This window comes from Taudactylus pleione, unplaced genomic scaffold (genome assembly GCF_031769625.1).
Source record: "Taudactylus pleione unplaced genomic scaffold, aTauple2 ptg000178l, whole genome shotgun sequence".
Classification (NCBI taxonomy): Eukaryota; Metazoa; Chordata; class Amphibia; order Anura; family Myobatrachidae; genus Taudactylus; species Taudactylus pleione.
Window position 1 is genome coordinate 13403032 of NW_028284580.1, and position 19226 is coordinate 13422257.

Genomic DNA, 19226 nt, shown 5'->3' on the forward strand with positions numbered 1-19226 from the left:
TAGTTTTTACTGAATTTAGTATTTAAAAAAGTGTAGTTATTATTAAACGCAGTCTCAATTATTGATGTGAAAATTGTTGCTTCCAAATGGTTGACTAGGATTAAAAAATGTAAATCATGATGCACATGTAATGTAGTTTACTGATATCAGCTAGTGAGATACTGTTTCAATAATGTGAGCATACTGCGTCATATTACAAGGCATTTGGCATCTTGTTTTTATGCATAGTGCTTTTCTTGGCTGTCATGATACCGTTGTTGACTTGCAGACTACTATGTTTGCTCTTGATATATTCTACTTGATTCCCAGTGTGGAATGTAACATGACAAACCAGGGTCAAATCATCCGGTGGTGCTGGCAGGTGTCTGCAACATGGCTCTGTTTAGTAAATATGAACCCTGGTGTCGCCTGCCTCTTTTAGATATGTAATTAAATACTATGAGCTATAGATGGAACATCTGACTTGCAGCAAGTTGGCCCCTAATATAGGATATAGCTACTATGAAAATGATCCTGCTCTAATCCTCATATCGGTTACCAATAGGATGCACTTGGGATGCCTTCTATGAACAGCCCAGAATAAATATATTTATGGGGGACAGCCCTAGTTAATGCGAGCCAACACAGCCATAACCCATTAAACCACTAATATCCTGAAACACACAGCAAAACAGGTGGCTGGTGACCAATGCTGTGCAGACCAAATATTGTGTTCCCTTAACCCATAATATATATGTTTTCATTAGCAGACATAGAAAAGGGGACTTTACTTTAGTGTCTAAAATATTTGGTCCCAACTGTTCAATGTACAAAAAAACAGACTCTATATTTCCATTACATTTGCAGGATAGTACAGTATTTAGCTTGTAATCTTATCTTTTTGGCAATAGGCAAATCACTAAAAAATAACTTGATGTAGGCAAATTAGGCCTTACGCAAACCACGCCTAACACTGGCACTTATGGATCACTGATCCCTAATTTATTTGTAAAACAAAAAAGCAACATGTAATCTGTTAATGACAGGACAAGTGCCCAACGAGTAATACGATACTGCATTTATCACTGGATTAATCAGACTCCACTTACAATTGACAGAAAGCAAAGTTAATTTACGAAGAAATATAAAAATAAACCAACTAAATATAAACAAAAAACAAGACAGACTTAGCTACAAACATGCTCTCTGCACATGATGTTCTATGGACTGGTGGACAAGTAAAGAATAAAACACTATGGGCCTCATTTATTAACGAGTTTGATCACCAAAACAAGTTCTAAATGTCACTGTGTATGATAAATGGTGCTCCAGCCAATCAGCTCCCAGCTGTCAAATGTTAGAAAAATGACAGTTGGGAGCTGATTGGCTGGAGCACCATTTATCATGCACAGTGAAATTTATCACTCATTTTGGTGATAAAACGCGTTAATAAATGGGGGCCTATAGGCCTTTATCATATGCAACGAGTGATAAAACTCGTTGCATATGATAAATGGTGCTTCAGCCAATAAGCTCCCAACTGTGATTTTTCAAACAGATGACAGTTGGGAGCTGATTGGCTGGAGCACCATTATCATATGCAACAAGTTCTATGATTTGTGGTGAATAATAAAACTAGTTGATAAATGAGGCCCAATATCTGAATGATTAAATAAGTTTTAAAGCCAGAGGTCAGTGTGAAAAGGACAAGCACCGCGACTCGTACAGAATCGAAAACGTCACAAATACTCTTTACTAGTAACGCACATAAAGATATGCTTCACCTTTGTGTTTCCAAAGAGACATTTACAGGTGCTTGGGACTAGACACAAAGGGGTTTATGTATCAAGCAGTGAAGAGTGGAGAAGTGAGCCAGTTGAGAAGTTGCCCATAGCAACCAATCAGCTGTGAAGTAGCATCTATCAAGTACAGTTTATAAAATAATAGGTAGGAGCTGATTGGTTGCTATGGGCAACTTCTCCACACTTTTCACTGCTTGATACATAAACCCCAATGTTTTAGGTCAATATCTAGATTCACAACTGCAAGGAGTTTATTTAAGTCTATCTTATTTTATGTATATTCACGGTCCGTGAAGTTGGAAGAGGGACAAACGATTTGAATTGCATCACAATGCCCCCGTCACTGCAGTACAGTACAATGATGCAATTCGCATTATCACTTTTCATCACGCACACCGGTACTTTGTCTGGCCCGGCTTTAGGGAGATTGCCAGACTCTCTTGGTAGTCTTAGAGATCAATCACTGTTTTGGAAGTCATCCAGACTTACCGGGACAGTCAGCGAATATGCTGGCACTGTTATAAAGTGCTTTGGGATCCAGGCTACAAAGCACCATACAAAATACAACCTTGAAAATCACACTGTATGATATGAAGCCATACATACACGTTTACAGTGTGCTGTCATCTACACACAGTGGGAACAGCTATATTGTCGTCTGAGCCACTAGTCATGAGAGGCCTTATGCCTCAGTCACGTGACTAGTTCCTAGCAATTTGATAGACTAAATATTGGTTCATCCTGCAAAATGGCTGCCTCCATTGTGTATAATTACAGGTTAAAATAAAACCTTAAAATAACAAAGTCTCCATGTGTTGTATTATGTGCAAAAATACAAAAAAAATCTGCAGAAATTGTAGTGAACTCTCCATAGTATTGCTAGTGATCTCTTTAATGGCCCTGTGTGAACACTTGCCTCAATTAGAATACTGTAAACCCATATCTATTATTTCACCTAACAATAATAAATTTCCCAATGAATCGGTGCTCCTTCAAAGTCTTCCACAAGCTATGAGTGGTTCCATGAAACACAGGTAGGTCCTATTGCATTTTTCCCAGTTGGATCTTCTTCCAGGCTTCAGAGGCAGTAAAAATGAAAGAGTCCAGAATCCCAGCTACAGTGAAAGTTCCCCCGATGATGGCACAAACCTGCATGGGAAGAATAGTAAAGAAACTTGATTTAAAATGGCATATAGGATATATGAACACATATACTAGGCATTTCCACAAAGAAATGAGCCTATTACACAAAATATCAATATGATTAAAGAAAAAATGTACCTCATGACCCATCTTATTATAATAAAAGAAGTACAAGAAGAATATTTGTATTCCACAAGGTTCATGTAAAACTAGGTATTGGTCTGGATGTAATTTTGTTGCAGTAGAACAGAGGGCATGACGTGGCATATAAACCCTGCTGACAGATGTCTTCTGGAGGTTATGCCAACTTTTCTAGTATCGTCATGTGGGTCAGCAATGTCTATAGAGAACATTTACGTGATAACAACTATTACTTATTTTGGTTTAGTTCTTCAAATCCTGTGAGAGTGGTCCTACCGCCCACACACAGTAACACAACTGAGGAAGCCATTTTGTGAGCTACCCAAAATTAAATTAAGAACAAGTTACATTACTGAGGCATGAGATGGAGTCTTCAACCCACAGTGTGTAGGCAAAGGCTGGCTAGCTAAAGTCATGCTGACTGTGAATTTTAATATTTGGTATCCCTGCGTCTTCCTCTGTGGGCATCAGCAAATGACTCTCAGCAATCTCTTTACAGCACATATTGACTTGACATTCTCCTACAAAGAACAATCCAATGTGTCATTTTTCTCTCTTGACTTTTCACAAGCAAGGCAGTGAAGTGTAAAATTGAAGAACCAGTTATTTCTATTACTTAGGTATTACTTTTTAATTTAGCACCTTCCAGATGTGAGAACACGCTTTTAACTGTGCAAGCAGAACCAAACTAAACATATATTGCAATTTAGCATTAAAATGCTTCTTTAACACAAAGTGCATATAGCTATGTCACTCAGTGATACAAAACCGTGAAGTGCCATTTCTAATATCAGGTACCAGATGGAAGCTTGTTGGCAAATTTGCAGAGGAATATATATCTACACATACATATACACACACACACACACACACACACACACACACACACACACACACTCTATATATATATATTATATGGATATAACAACCATGAACCGGCACTCACAAGTCCAGATAAAAACATCTGTGCCTTCCCAAAAGCAGAGATACAGATGCATATGTCAGTCCTAGAACAGACAGAGACGGCACTCCGGGACTATAAAGGAATGCTGTGTATAATTCACCGACGTTTCAGAGCCCATCGGTACCTTGATAAAAGAGCAGGTGGGCTCTGAAACATCGATGAAATATACAGAGAATTTCTTTAGTGATGGAGCGCCGCCTCTGTCTGTTCTAGGACTGACATATGCATATGTATATATACATTGAATATAACTACAACCACGAGTGCCACACCCTCTGCCATTGTATATGTAAATGATTAAGTCCAAAACATAGGACGAAATGCCTTGGGACTAGAACAGATTGCACATCCCTGATTCCCCCAATGGACAGATAAGCTTTATTAATTTCATATCTTGTACGAGTGTTACCTGCTCTGGTTTTTTTTTACCTTTTATTAAATACTGTGTTTTTAACCACAAATAAGTGTCAGTGCAGGATTTCTATCTGGGACTATTCAGTTCCCTATTATGTGATCATAGTAGTATGTATGAAATATTTATGGTCTAAACGGTAAATACTATGTTTTTTTTGTTGTTGCTTGTATTTTCTCATCTCCATTACTAAAGGTCATGAGACTGAAGACAGTTTGAATGAGATGAGTTTATCCAACCATCTTTTTGTTTGACCTGCACTATTTCTAAGGTGAATTTAAATCACCCATCACTCATGTTTGGGGGTACATTTACTAAGAATCACAGTTGGTCACTTCTTGGTAAATTTGCGAGCTTGGTCTGGGAAAACACATGCGTGTTTCTGCGAACCAGTTCGAGTTTAATCCCACCCAAACACGCACGAGTTTTCCCAGACCGAAAACATAAATTTACCAAGAAGGGAGTTTTGCAAAATCATGTTTTTCAATGATGAATGCAAATGTGCTTTGTCAGGTGAGTTTTTGACAAAAAACACGTGCGAGTATGGTTGCATTTATAAAACACGCACGAGAATGCATGCATCATCCTAGAAACATGTTCCGATTGGTTGAAGCAATCACGTCATGTACACACTGCCCAAGAGTATTAAAACGCCACAATGAGCCCGACTTTTGAAGGTTTTGTTGGTTGGAGTTTGCAGAGGGACAGTGAGGAGTGGGTTTAGTGGTTTAGGAGAGTTTTTGGCTAGTGGAATCAATTGTTGCTTGGTGTGTGGAAGTTGTTTTGTGCTTATTTATTGTCTTGTTATTTATCAGTTTGTCTTTTTTTACTGTCTTGATTGTGTTTTTTTTCTTTTGTGCTGTCAGCGTTTCATGTGTGTGTGTAGTAGGAGAGGACTGTGTGTTTTGTGTTTGTATAGGGAGGGGGGACAGGAATATGTCCAGGGCAGAGGAGAAGCAGGGAGAGAGTGAGGTGGAGGAGGTTGCTGCTCAAGAGGCCCTATTGAGCAAGTACAGGCGGCAGTGATGAGATGCCCAGGCAGAGGGCCAAGACCAAGACGGGGCGCAATGTGAAATTCTCTGTGGAGAACATGGCCCTTGTTCAGGAGATCATGATATCCTGTCATCTGCTGTTTAGACGTAAGGCTGCCAGCACATTGACTAACCGCAAAAACACCATCTGGGTAGCAGTTGTGAGTGCAGTCAATAGCAACCAGGACATTAGGCATGCCCGCAATGCTATAAAAAGCAACCCTGACTGTATGCCACTGTGACTCCTGGCTACGGAAGCAGATGCTGGTATCCATTAGTTGCAGAAATGCCACCATTACCTGAGTTAGGTACCATGAGAATGTTGACTGGCATACCCCGATAACTCTACCAATCAAAGACTGAAAATTACCAGTAGCCAGAAAGTGCAACACAGCCAGAAGCTTATGCAGGCCTGAGACAGAGTGGGAATGTGCTGTGTCAAGGTCTAGGTCCAATTTAACTTGGTCATACAGATAGAATACGTTGTTACGATTTAGTTGGAACATCTGTATGACCTCACCATCGGCCAATGCGTTCAGGTTCAAAAGCCTCCTAAAAAACATGGCCTGTGCAGCCTTTGTGGTACTTGCATTATCTCATGAGCCTGCTCAGTTTTTGCTCCTGGGACCTTCTAGCCTGTTGGTAGAGCCTCTGAAATCCCAGTCACATGCAGTGAATAGCAATAGTAGTATATTCTGCCATTTTTGCTTCACACAAATCAACACAGCAGATTTAGCCCCTTTTATAAAGGCATCATCATTGTGTTCCTGTGATCTGCAATTTGCGTGTTGTATTGTTTCCTATAGAAAGTCCTAGTGAGTTTGGCCGAGGTGTATTTGGTTGCGTATTTTGTATTTGTGCAAGTTTTGATTTAGTTTCCTGCAAATTCGCACATGCCTTTAGTGAATTTGCGAATCAAAAAAACAGACAAAACACAAAGTGAAAATGCAATCTAGCCTAAACACGATTCTTCGTAGATTCACCCCAGGAGGCGCTCTGTTTTCTTTATTGGTTTATAAATTAAAACTGTGTTTCACAGTATACGGAGCCAGAACTGAAACTCATTAATTGAGGAGTGTCTTAATAATTTTTAGTTGTTACACTTATCACATTTTGTGCGCTTCTCTACATAGTTCACACACACATAATATGTTTATATATATATATATGTGCAGTACCGCTACCCACTGCAATTCTAGATACAGCACACCTTAACTGGTGTGTCGAACACAAGCAGGCAATGAGGTCAAGCTATTCTCAAGTTACAGTGCGTGCCGGGTCTCTGGAATTGTTATGCTCGCAGAAAGTGTAAAAAGCGGTGTGCCCTTGTGCCCTCCGAGGTTTACCAATGGGATGCTGGAAATAGTGTACAGTCTAGGAAGGTCGGCAGCACCCCATAAACAAAAAAAAAAAAAAAGTGGTCAGGTGACCAAATAAAATGAAGTATCACTTATGGGGGCTCAAACCAGACCAGCCACTGCATAGTGTCAATATAGGAAAGGTTCCTGGACTGCACACCCTGAATATATATAATGGGAGGTGCTACCTGATGAGACTAATTGCAGGCACAGAAACAGACAAATCTCAGGTGCACAACTCCAAATAATTGATAATATATAAATGCAATATAATTTTGCAATCAATAGAGGTTTTTAGCATAATCTTGGCCAAGGTTATGGGCCTACCCACCATATCCAGGTAACCTCTTTAGGGTAGGTCCCTAACATACTAGGGTTCAAATCCAGAGTGCAGGACACCCCCTAAACTAGCCCAGGTAAGCTGCCCCAGGGCACCGCCATAGTAAGAAAAGTGCAGTGTAAAAGAGATAGTGAAGAGCAGCCACAGCTGCATATAGAGAATGAAAATAAAAAGGTGACGTACATGTATAATAAACAAACAGTGAAGGGTTAAAATGTGTTATAAAAGAAAAATGTGTTATAATGCGGTGCCCGGAGACAGATCAACCAAAGCAATCCAGGGGGACCCACGCCCCAAAAATGAACCAAAGTTGCACTACAGTATATAACTTGTAGGAATTACCTAGAATTGTGCCTAATACTAGTGTGCATTAACATTACCAGACTCCATGCTTTTAAACCAATAAGGAAGGGGTGCTAATCCAGACTGAGGGCGTCTCCTTTCCCTCAGGTGTGCAATAAAGCACATTAAATGGAGTATATAGGAAAGGTTCCTGGACTGCACACCCAGGAACCTTTCCTATATACTCCATTTAATGTGCTTTATTTCTTTTATAACACATTTTAACCCTTCACTGTTTGTTTATTATACATGTATTTCACCTTTTTATTTTCATTCTCTATATGCAGCTGTGGCTGCTCTTAACTATCTCTTTTACACTGCACTTTTCTTACTATGGCGGTGCCCTGGGGCAGCTTACCTGGGCTAGTTTAGGGGGTGTCCTGCACTCTGGATTTGAACCCTAGTATGTTAGGGACCTACCCTAAAGAGGTTACCTGGATATGGTGGGTAGGCCCATAACCTTGGCCAAGATTATGCTAAAAATCTCTATTGATTGCAAAATTATATTGCATTTATATATTATCAATTATTTGGAGTTGTGCACCTGAGATTTGTCTGTTTCTGTGACTGTATAGTGTCAATCCTAATACTGAATTTCCAAAAAATTGCCTTTTTTAAACTTACAAAAAAAAAAGTTATTTTACATTGAGCATTTTACCAGAAGACAATTCTTGGTTGTAAAAACAAAGATGTTCTAAAACAAGATGTTAAATGAGAACTCCCAGCATGCTGTTCTATCGCTCTTGCTATACCCGTCACCATATATATTTGGTCTGTTTATTAAAACATTTCTGTTCCCTGGGGCAACAGCTGTTTTAAAACCCATGTTCTGACATGCAAAATATGTGGCCAGATTAAATCTGGTCCCAGTATTCTAATTTGGTTGCTGAAGTTATCTTTTCTTTCACACACATGCCTGTGGAGGACAGCAGCCATAAATAGTCGCAGTTTCTGAAAGGAAACGATTAGCCATCAGTCTTTCTTAATGTATCCCAGTAAATTCAAAGAGGCTTGCTCATTTGTTTTGTTTGTGATGAGAAAGGAAGCCAGTCAATACCAAACAGGTATCCTGATTTGGCCTAAGTTAGGGTTCATATTCACAAGTGTTATTTAAATCAGTCTCTCTTCCACTCCACTGATTGAGTAGCATGGTGGTGCAAAAGTTAGAATTAGAGATGTGCAAGCTCGGTTCGGCTTTTCCCAACAAAAATCGGGTTTCAGAAAGAGGCAAAACGTTATCAGTCATGGACAAACATGACTTTTGTCCATGAGAGATGATGTTTGTCTCTTTCTGAAACCCGATTTTTGTCGAGAAAAAAAAAATCTGAACTTGGCGGGAAACTCCAAACAGAAACCTGCACATCTCTAGTTAGCATTGCTGCCTCACAATTTTGGAATCATTGATTTGATACCAAACAGGACACTACTAGGGGTCAGCAATAAGTTTCTGGATGTGCAGTGCATAGGTAGAGTGGACACAATCTGACTGCCTGATTGCAATATCTCTTGACTAAAGTTCTTGTGAAATTTCAGGGCAAAGAACCATATATAAGAAGCACAGCACACTGAAGAAGTCCGCTTGTTCAATTCCTTCAAGAAACTCTATATGGAGCTCAACAGAGGCCACTGGAGAGCCATGGCTACAGGAGTGGTCTGCAACAGCAGGAGAGTTTTGAACAACTGCGAGCTGCTTTTGGGGAGGAAGCACCATCCCGAATCACTGTGTTTGAATGGTTTGCAGAATTTTGGTGCCAGGGATGGACCATGGAAGACTAGGAGTGCTGTGACCAACCTGCGTCCGTCATCATTGAGGACAACGTTAATGCCATGCGGGCCATAGGTGAAGTGGATACCAGGGTGACCGTGGCCCAGGTAGAGAGGGAGATAACCATCTCATCGCCATGTAGCCACTCGATACTCCATGAAAAGCTTGGCCTGAGCAAGGTTTCTGCATGCTAGGTGCCCCATCAGCTGACTCAAGAGCAGGAGGCGGCTCTGGTGACCTGGAGCCGCAACATGCTGGCCGGGTTAGATGGCGGTCTCTCAAACTCTGTCTGGGAGATCATCAGTGCCGATGCATCCTGGATCTACAGTTTCGGCCCCAAAACCAAACAGTTGGCCCAGTGGGCCACCACAGAAGTACCGACGTGAGCGCAGTGTGGCAAAGCAGATGGTGGCTGCTTTTGTGGCCAAGATTGGTCAACTAGCTACGATACCACTCCTACAACAGTGCACCGTCACTAGAGACTGGTATGCCAACCAATGCCTGTCGCAAGTGGTGGAAGCCATTTCCTGGCACCATCCAAGAACTAGTGCTCGTGGTGCCCTTCTCCATCACAACAATGCACCTGCCCGCAAGTCCAGGAAAGTGGTGGATCTTCTGGCTCACTGGTTGGTACTTTATCTCCTGGAGTCATCAGCCATACCTTCCAGACCTGCGCCCCTGCAACTTCTTTGTGTTCCCACAAATAAAGCGCAAGATGCACAGAATTTGTTTGAGTCACTGGAAGTGCAGTGGAGACATCCAGAATGTAGACATGCCTGCTTCAGACTCGTCCAGCTGGTTCGCCAAGTGGTTTAAGAGCATGCAACTTTGCATAGACTCCTCTGGCCAATACTTTGAAAAAATTGAATATTCATTTTGTTTGTAAATATAATGCTATTTGTACATCTGAAAACAAAGCACACCCCATGTATCTGTGTAGAATTTGTATATGTTTCCAGTGTTTGCTTGGGTTTCCTCCTCAGATGCCTAAAACCTTCTGGTAGGTTAACTGGTTTCTGACAAAATATACTCTAGAGTATGTGGTCAATTTAGACTGTAAGCTTCAAAGGAGCAGAGACAGCTGTGAATAATTAATTGGAGATCTACGTACTAAGCCATGGAGAGAAAGTACCAACCAATCAGCTCCTGTCATTATTCAAACGCAGCCTGTAAAGTGACAGTTAGGAGCGGATTGGTTGGTACTCTATATCTCTCCAAGGCTTAGTACATACAGTAGATCCCATAGTCTCTAATAAGACAGGATCTATATAAATAAGCTATTACACGATAAGAATAGAGATCATTAATATTCATGGAGAGATGCCAAGGCAGTGCAGATACAGGTGTAAGAGAGAAGAGAAAGCTTTCGGTTATCAGCTGTGACCAGTCTCTCCTCCATTCACCTGTGAGAAAATGTGTGGGTTTCTTAATCAGATAAAGGAAAATCATTTTAAGTATTTTCCAGGTCAAGCTATATCCACCCAGGTAGCAAAATGGAACCAACAAATAGTTAATGCAGTGAACAATCGGGAACAGAATACACACAAGAACCCTTGTACCAGGGGCTCTAAGGATCCTTAGTAAGGAAGTTGGCTGTGACTCAAAGAATGCAAGATATTCCAAAATTAAATTTTATTTAAATTGTTGCATGAATAGCTGAAGCTCAGCCACCTGTTTCAGTTATGTCACCATTATCAACTAATAAGCCAAAAATGGTAGCTCAACCATTACTGGTTTCAGTTTTTAATGGAACATAAATGAAATAGATGCCATGGAATTAAGGTTCTTCTGTGACAAAAGCGACTGCAGACTCTAGGACCTCACAATGTCCCAGTGATGGCACATTTCCTGGCCACTTTATCACACTCTGCAAATAAATAAAAGGATACTGGGTAGAGAAAAAGGGTTTTGACAGAGGTTCCCAAATGTGGTCCTCAAGGCTCCCCAACAGTTCAGGTTTTAGAGATATCCCTTGTTTAGCACAGGTGGTTAAATCAAATTGACTGAGGTACTAATTAAGTCACCTGTGCTCAACCATGGATCTCTCTAAAACCCAAACTGTTGGGGAGACTTGAGGACCACGTTTGGGAACCTCTGTTATATGAACAGACAAATGTACTTCACATTTCACATCAACACTAGTTATATCTTATTATGAAAGTGTATATATATTATATATATATATATATATATATATATATATATATATATATTTTTCCCAGAATATTTCACAGAAGCATTCATCTAAAAGATTGCTAAACACAACCACTTGGTTGGTTGAGAACACAGATTCATTGCCTAAAGGTGCGTAAACACGGTGCGATAAAACTGAACGATATCGTTCATATCGTTCTCTTTTATGTACTTACCAACCTGTCAATGACCAACGATGCACGCTCCCGCATGGACGGTAGATATCTTTCATCGTCCATGCATGCAGGCCAACTTGGACGATACCATCAACTTTGCCTGTTTAGAGATGACTTCACTGAAAGATGTCTTCCAAGTTGTTGGTGGTACAGATCGTACCGTGTGTATTCACCATTAGATATCACTTGAAGTTAGTAGGAGAGAGATCAGTCTCTCCTTCTTAACAATAGTTATCAGTAGGCTGTAACACCATAAAACGATAATCCCAAAATCAACTAATCCAACAGCCATAGAGGTGTATATACTGTACATAGCACAAGCGCTGTTCACAAAGTGTCACCATGAAACTTTAGTTGTTTGTTGTCTTGGGTACTCAATTTTAAATGTCTATTGCTATTAGAATCCCTCATACGGTCAGGTTAAGAACCGTATTTGCACAGATTAATTGTTCATGAGCTAATTCCAAAAAGTTTTATTTACAACCTAAAAATAAGAGCAGTAATACTGGAAACTATAGATTAATATGCTTTTTTTTGCATAAAACAAATATTAATTCTTAAGAAAATATATGCAATAGATAAAGTTTGGAAGTTAAACATAAAATGATAATAATCAATAGGTGACCACTAGCTGAGTTACTTGTGTCAAAGCTGGATAATTGGCTGAGACAAGATCAGTTTAAAATTGAAGCGTGCGCGACGCCATCTTGCGAATGGCAGCTAGACTCCATTTTATAAACAAGAATCTGCAAGACGCCATTTTGCGACCACCGTCACTTTAAGTTACAACTCACGAGCTAATAACAGATGGCAATGTTTTTGATAATCTACCAAGTGCAACTAGAAGAACAGCCTCATGCGAAAAAGTAAATAGAATAGACAATGCACCAGAAACTGAGTGTTTTACATACAAATTGGGAATCCCTGTATGCAGACAAGTATAGTTGTGGCAATTGTAATATAACCCAGACATTGATCTACACAATTGAATGTGTCTGAATCCTAAACAGGTTTTAGTTTCACACCCAGACAGAATGGCCCTAGCTTCACAGGTGGAGGTAACACATATGCATTGCAGTCTGAAACTGTGAGTGAGGAATGGTGTGTGTGCGTGTGTGTGTGTATATAAATATGTTAAGTCCATCATAGATGGAATCTCATGCATAAACACTGCACATTACGTACAATTGAGCTGCTAACATGACGCCCAGTAGCGAATGCACAATTATTAGCATCATGCGATTGCATCTTTCACCATTTCACATACACACATTATGCTTAAGATCCTGTATGAAAACACCGTTTAGTAGCTAAATGCGCACGCATCTGTCCCCAGTTAACTAGCGTCTTCATATCAAACCCCGTACACTCACACATTATATATTCACTTACAAGGTTCCATTAGTTTTAAGGTATAAGATTTAAGTTTGTTCAGTTAATATAAATGCTGTGAAATAAAGATATTTGGTAACTAAGGTTTTATACATGCTAAGAAAGCAGTGTTTGGTTTTGTACTGATGCGTACTCTTTCCACAGTATTCCGGTGATATCGGTGGGGAGATCGCATCATGCATTCTCGAGTTATGGACCGCAGAGACTTCAAGCAACAAAAATGTATTAACTGTTAGGATGTTACAGGGGGCGTGAGGGCAGAGACCCCCAGTTGTTAGAGGCTGGGTGAGTCTATTTGAACCAGCCTGTTAAATGCTCCGTAACAGATGGATCCCCCTTGGGAACCAATAGCATCAGCAACAATCATCTCTATTGTTTTGCCTATTCCTGGGGGGGTATAAATGTGTGCTCCAACACTGGGTTTTTAGTCTTCTTGCTGAATGCTGACTGAGGGGTTTCTTGCTGATGCCTAACATCTGGTACAGGAAGCGCTACGTATGTATACTGTACTTGGGTCTGTATAATTCCTTTGCGCCTAAATTGTGTCTGGATCAATTGCGTGTAACTGACTGTACTTTTACTTGAATAATACTTGTGCTTTGGAACCACAGATTCCAGGTCTAAGTCTTTATTTACTGTATGACTGCGTACGCAAATTAGCGTCATCCTTAGAAGGTATAGGCAGGATATTAGAAGGTATAGGAAGGTGTGTATAGAGGTTCAATTTTAATATCATCACTTGGGGGTCTATGTACTAAGCCTTGCATAGAGATAAAGTGGAGAGAGAAAGTACCAACCAATCAGTTCCTGTCAGTTTACAGGCTGTTTGTGAAAAATGACAGTTAGGAGCTGATTGGTTGGTACTTTATATCCGTTCACTGCATCTCTCTACAAAGTTTAGTACATAAACCCCCCCTACTTACCTGCCTTTAGTGCTGAGCTGAAAAGATTAATTCCAGTACTATACTAATCAGGTGACAAATGCATACTTATGGCATGTGCATAAAATGGAGAAGATTATATCAGCAGTTTCTTTTTATTTTGGATTAACAGATGTGATATAAAATGTGCTTATTTTATACAGTATGACTGTGCTCCAAGGAGAATGGCATAATACAGGTTACCAAAACACACTGCTCACTATTTACAACCACAAAAGAAAAACACACATTCTATACCGATATACCAAGTACCAATACTTCAAGGAGACAAATAGCTGCGGAAAAAGGGTCAGTTACTTTGAAACAGGGGCATATAAATGTACTGTGCGGCTTTATGGAGATTTCATTTGCAGAGTTATGATAAAGATGTTCGGGAATTTGCTGAAAACTAACAGTCGGTGATGGGAGGAGAGCACAGAATAGGAAAGGTAAATAAAAGCAGATTACTGGGGTAAGGTCACTGCTGGCTTGAGGGCCACATGAGGTGTTAATCACTAGTATGTGCCCAAGTGACACACAGGTTCCAATGCACAGAATGACTAGTAGCAGTGACGTGGGACCCGAGCTGCCAACACAGACTAGGGAAAGACTGACTGTTTTAGAGAAACAGAACAGTGACTCACTATTGAAAATATCTATTTGTAGGGGGTTTTAAGAAAAAAAAAAAAAAAAGAAAAAAAGGACAGTGCTAATTCTTAATGTGGACAGACTGAGGGGAAAAAATGATAATGAAATCAGTATTTGTAGTGCTCCTCCTCTATTCCAAATAATGTGTTTTATTTCTGTTCTCTCCTTTTGCTATTGAACTAAAGTGTACACAATCCACCTGTAGTCGCTACAGATTATAGGGGCACATTTTTCAAAATGACTACACAGCAAGAATATTGGCATCCTGTAATTTAACCAAAATACTTACCAGACAGACAAGAACTAGCTCTGTGGCACGGGTAAGCTAGTTAATGCCTTTTGATTATGATTGAGTGTAGAATATTTTCTACACTAGCAGTCCTAGTATACAGATACAGTCCTCTGTAGCAGAAATTAAACAGTCTTACCTATCAGAACTACATCTTCGGCTGGGTACACATTAGGAGACCCGCTAATGCGCCGCCCAATGGTACGACGGCACACTATATTAAGCGGGCGGTACACACTGCACGATCCAAAGAACGACAACCCGCTATATCGCTCACCTGAACCATTCACCTTCCTGGCATCGGGAGCTGAGTCGATCCATCGGCCAGCAGAACGACCACTATGTCTGCGCGTGGGAGCGTGCATACTGCATACGCACTAGACGATATGTCGGTCCATTCCGACATATCGTTTGAGAAATCGTCTGGTGCCCAGGTTCTCAAACTCTGTCCTCAGGACCCCAAACAGGAGACCTGGAAAACACTAACAGACTCACAAGTGAAATAATTAGCTCCACATGTGGGTCTTTTAAAATGTGTCAGGGAGTAATGATTACACCTGTGCACCTGCTGGGTGACCTGTGTGGGATCCTGAGGACAGAGTTTGAGAACCACTGGTCTAGTGCGTAGCAAGCATTAGTAAAAGCTGCCTTTTTTCCCTGGCAGCTTGACATGTGATTTAGTGTAATACAGCTTAATACTTTGCACGATTTATATGGTCTCCATGTGTAAAAATTAGGATGACCGTTTCAATTCTATCAGTTTCAAATTATGCTGTTTGAGGTGCGGTTTATCATTTAGTAAGTCTCACATAAAAATTTCAAAAACCATGCTGACTGGTTAGATTGCACATGAATAAATCTCCCCCTCAGAAGTGAAAGTAATTGCCCCTTAAGTTGTATGGCTAAAATACCCGCAAAGAATGATGTTTGCAGGGACTCCAAATAATAATAATACTAAATAATAATTTTATTAAATATACTTTAACACACACAATTCTCCCATAGCAGGATGCAAGTACAGCTTTATTCAGTCTGTCCATATAGTTACATAATTACTACGTTCAACCCTTCATTCTTTAAATTTAAATAGTTAATGGATCTATGTACTGTGAAAACCAATCCCTGATAAAACAGCTAAATTGGCGTAAAGTTCACCTATTAACTACATTTGTGAGGTTGGAGGATATAAACTCACTAGGAATCTGTACCCGTGACATTTCCGTGGCACCTTACTGTAAAAATGTAGGATGCAAAAATTCCAAGTAACCTTTCCACACCGCTGAAATAACCTGGGGTATTGCCAGGTCGAACCGTGTTGCGGCTCGGTGCGAAAGGGTTCTTAAAAAATAACCTGGGTTGAGTGCCCCGCCAATCCAACCTGGATAGTGAGCAGGGTTGGACACGGTAACGTCCAGAGTTACGGGGCGGTGTGAACAGTCCAATCAGGGTCATGTCTAAAATTAGTTGATTGGCAGCTGTGGAGTAGTCGCCACCCACTTTTTATGATCTCACAAATTTAGAAGGGCAGATCCGGATTCAGTGTGAACTGGACCTACCCGGGTATAACCCGGGTCAAAGGTGCAGTGTAAACAAATCTGACCTGGGTCTCATCTGGGACTGACCCATGTTCAATATACTAGGTCGGACCAGGGTATTAGGCAGTTTCCTAAATGATCCCACAAAATTATAACCTTTTGTTTCCGATCATTTAGTCCATATAATGCATAAAAATTATACAAAGCAAAAGAAATACTTATTGAGCATGGCACATTAGGACCAGTGCTTAATAAAGGTTTTCCATAACAATAGTTCTGCATGCAAGAAATATGACATGGATGTCACCATTCAGTTGCTAAAAACAAGCATATGAATAACTTAAACAAGTGGTTGAACAGACATGCCTTCTAGAATACACTGACTGGTTGATTCCACATTCCAAGAAATAAGCTACTAAAGGAGGACTTCACCCTCGGCAATGATTTGTCCACGATGATGCCATAACCACATATTGGCACCACTTAAATTTAGAAGCAAACAGCTGCCAATGAAATCTACCAGCCCACACAAAATACCAGGAGGCGCCCCAAATTGCCAACATGTCATAGGTTTGGAATACAATTACAGCATTTTGTGTTATCTTTAAATCAATCAAATACTACACTAAAATAGTAGAATCTTTAGAGTTGACCTTTCAACAGCGCATGAAAAAAAAAAAAAAAAGGGTTGTACCATTTTTGGTTTAAATCATTATGTTTTTACAACTACTGTATATGTTTTGAAATTAAGATCTTCTAGTTAACTAAAATTAATATTACACATAAGTGATATAATATTGATTTAAATAAAGCCAATGTTTAAATATTCATATCACAAATCTAATTTTAGGATTTTCTCCAAAGATGCTCTCGATTTTTGCGCGTGTTGGCCACTGATCCTGTAACATTGTTAGGGTCATACAAACACATACTGTATACAGAGGGACCTGGCATCTCTCTACTACAGAATTTCCTTTACTCCCAATATACACAGCACCGAACTCACCAAGGAAAAAAACCAAAAAACATAAAACACTTATTTTAATGAAATACAGCAACTGTATGAGTACCATCTATTAACACCAAGATATGTTATATTGCTCCTTACAGGTGGAAGAGCCAAATGCCAGCTGGTGTCTGTTCAAGATTTAAAATCCAGCGACCAAATTTTAAAAAAGTGAAAACAAAAAATGCTGCCATTTACAAAAGTTATTACTGATTCTAAAAAACAAAACCCAAATACATTTCCTAATTATTTACATAGCGTTAGCATACTCTGTAGCGCTTGATATTTAAAATACAGCAATCTAGTTAGGAAGGAGACTGATTTCTAAACGTTAAATCCAGTGTAGAAGGTGTACAATTTCCCCTCCTATTTGCACGGATGATTACATGTTTGTCTAGTAAGGGTGAAGCAGCTAACGCTATATAAACATGATATAAGCTTTCACAGCGCTATACAACGAAACAGTATTCTGTAGCATACTCAGATTTTCCTCTCACACCGAGAGGAGATACATATAGCTGTATTATCAGATCTGTAACTCGCTCCAGCAATCTGCTTCATCATATGATACAAGGTCTGAGCGGCTACAGATCACTGAGCAAGAGATGGAAAGAGTGGCTCACATACTTAGTGTGATCTGTGAATCAGAACACTCATTTAGTTTAATTATGAGGTATGCTGCAAGTTTTTGTTATTAACTCATGCCCTACTGTTCAGTAAGGATTATAATTCTTTGGATGAACACGGTAAAAATAAACCATATCTGGGCCATCATCACACCTTCTTTATAGCATACATCCAGATATCAGAGCTTCTAAATTTGTAGCAGCCATTAAAAAAAATTTGAGTAATAAATATATAGGTTATAATATAATGTAAAACATGTCTTATATTAAAACCATCTACCTCTGTCCCCTTATTGCTGTGTACAAAGTAATATGACAGCACATATAAAAAAGGCAAATAATCTGACACTTGGTATAGTATGTAAAAGTTACCAAACACACAAAAACTTTATTTAGTAATGACAATAAGAGCGGACTAATTATAGTGTGTGACAGCAACAGACTCTTGCCCCCTTCAATTATCCTAAGCAAGGAATAGGTCTCTCAGCACAACCAGAGGGACCACAACTCATGATTCTAAGATCAGTAGTGCGTCACTCTATATAGAGACAAAGGGCCTGATTCAGCAAGGATCGCTATTCTACTATTACGCACGCAACGTAGTTTCGAATATCAGCGGTGACATGTTAATGTTTGCATATCGCTCGCAGCCTAACACAAGGACGCCCACTTACCCTTACTTACATCCGTATACTTTGGCAACATAGCGAAATAATCATTAACATTGAGTAACATCGGACCCATACTCACAGTTAAGGCAGGTCAGACCTCACTCAGGAATAGCTAACTTCAGGGCACGCTATGAGGCCTCAGGCTACGAATGGTATCGCAGTGGCTAAATTATGCACGCCCTGCAACGCCGTTGTAACGCACTGGAACGCCTGCGTTCACCCAACACCCCCCGTTACCACCCGCAAACGGCACTTCCTGTCAATCACTCTGCGTAGTCTCTGCAATCGCAGTCCCGATCGCAGCTGCTGGTTTGCGCACATGCACTGCGATGCGTACACATGCGCAGTGCAAAACAATCGCCCAATTTCATGCATATTAGCAACTGCGATCCTTGCTGAATCAAGCTCAACGTTCCTAAACTATAAGATCTATTATCAGCTATATTCCTGCCTCTACAATTCTTAGGAATAAGCTAAAGCAAGACCCACAATT

General features: G+C 40.0%; 1 protein-coding gene across 1 annotated transcript in view; it reads right to left on the reverse strand.

Annotated features, from left to right (window-relative positions):
• Positions 1-1428: 1428 nt before the first annotated feature.
• ERGIC1 (endoplasmic reticulum-golgi intermediate compartment 1) overlaps positions 1429-19226 on the reverse strand; it is a 110435-nt gene continuing 92637 nt past the window's right edge. The window contains exon 10 of the mRNA XM_088475815.1: positions 1429-2930. Coding sequence (XP_088331941.1) covers positions 2823-2930 — 108 coding nt within the window. The 3' untranslated portion in view covers positions 1429-2822. The remainder of the gene's footprint in view (positions 2931-19226) is intronic.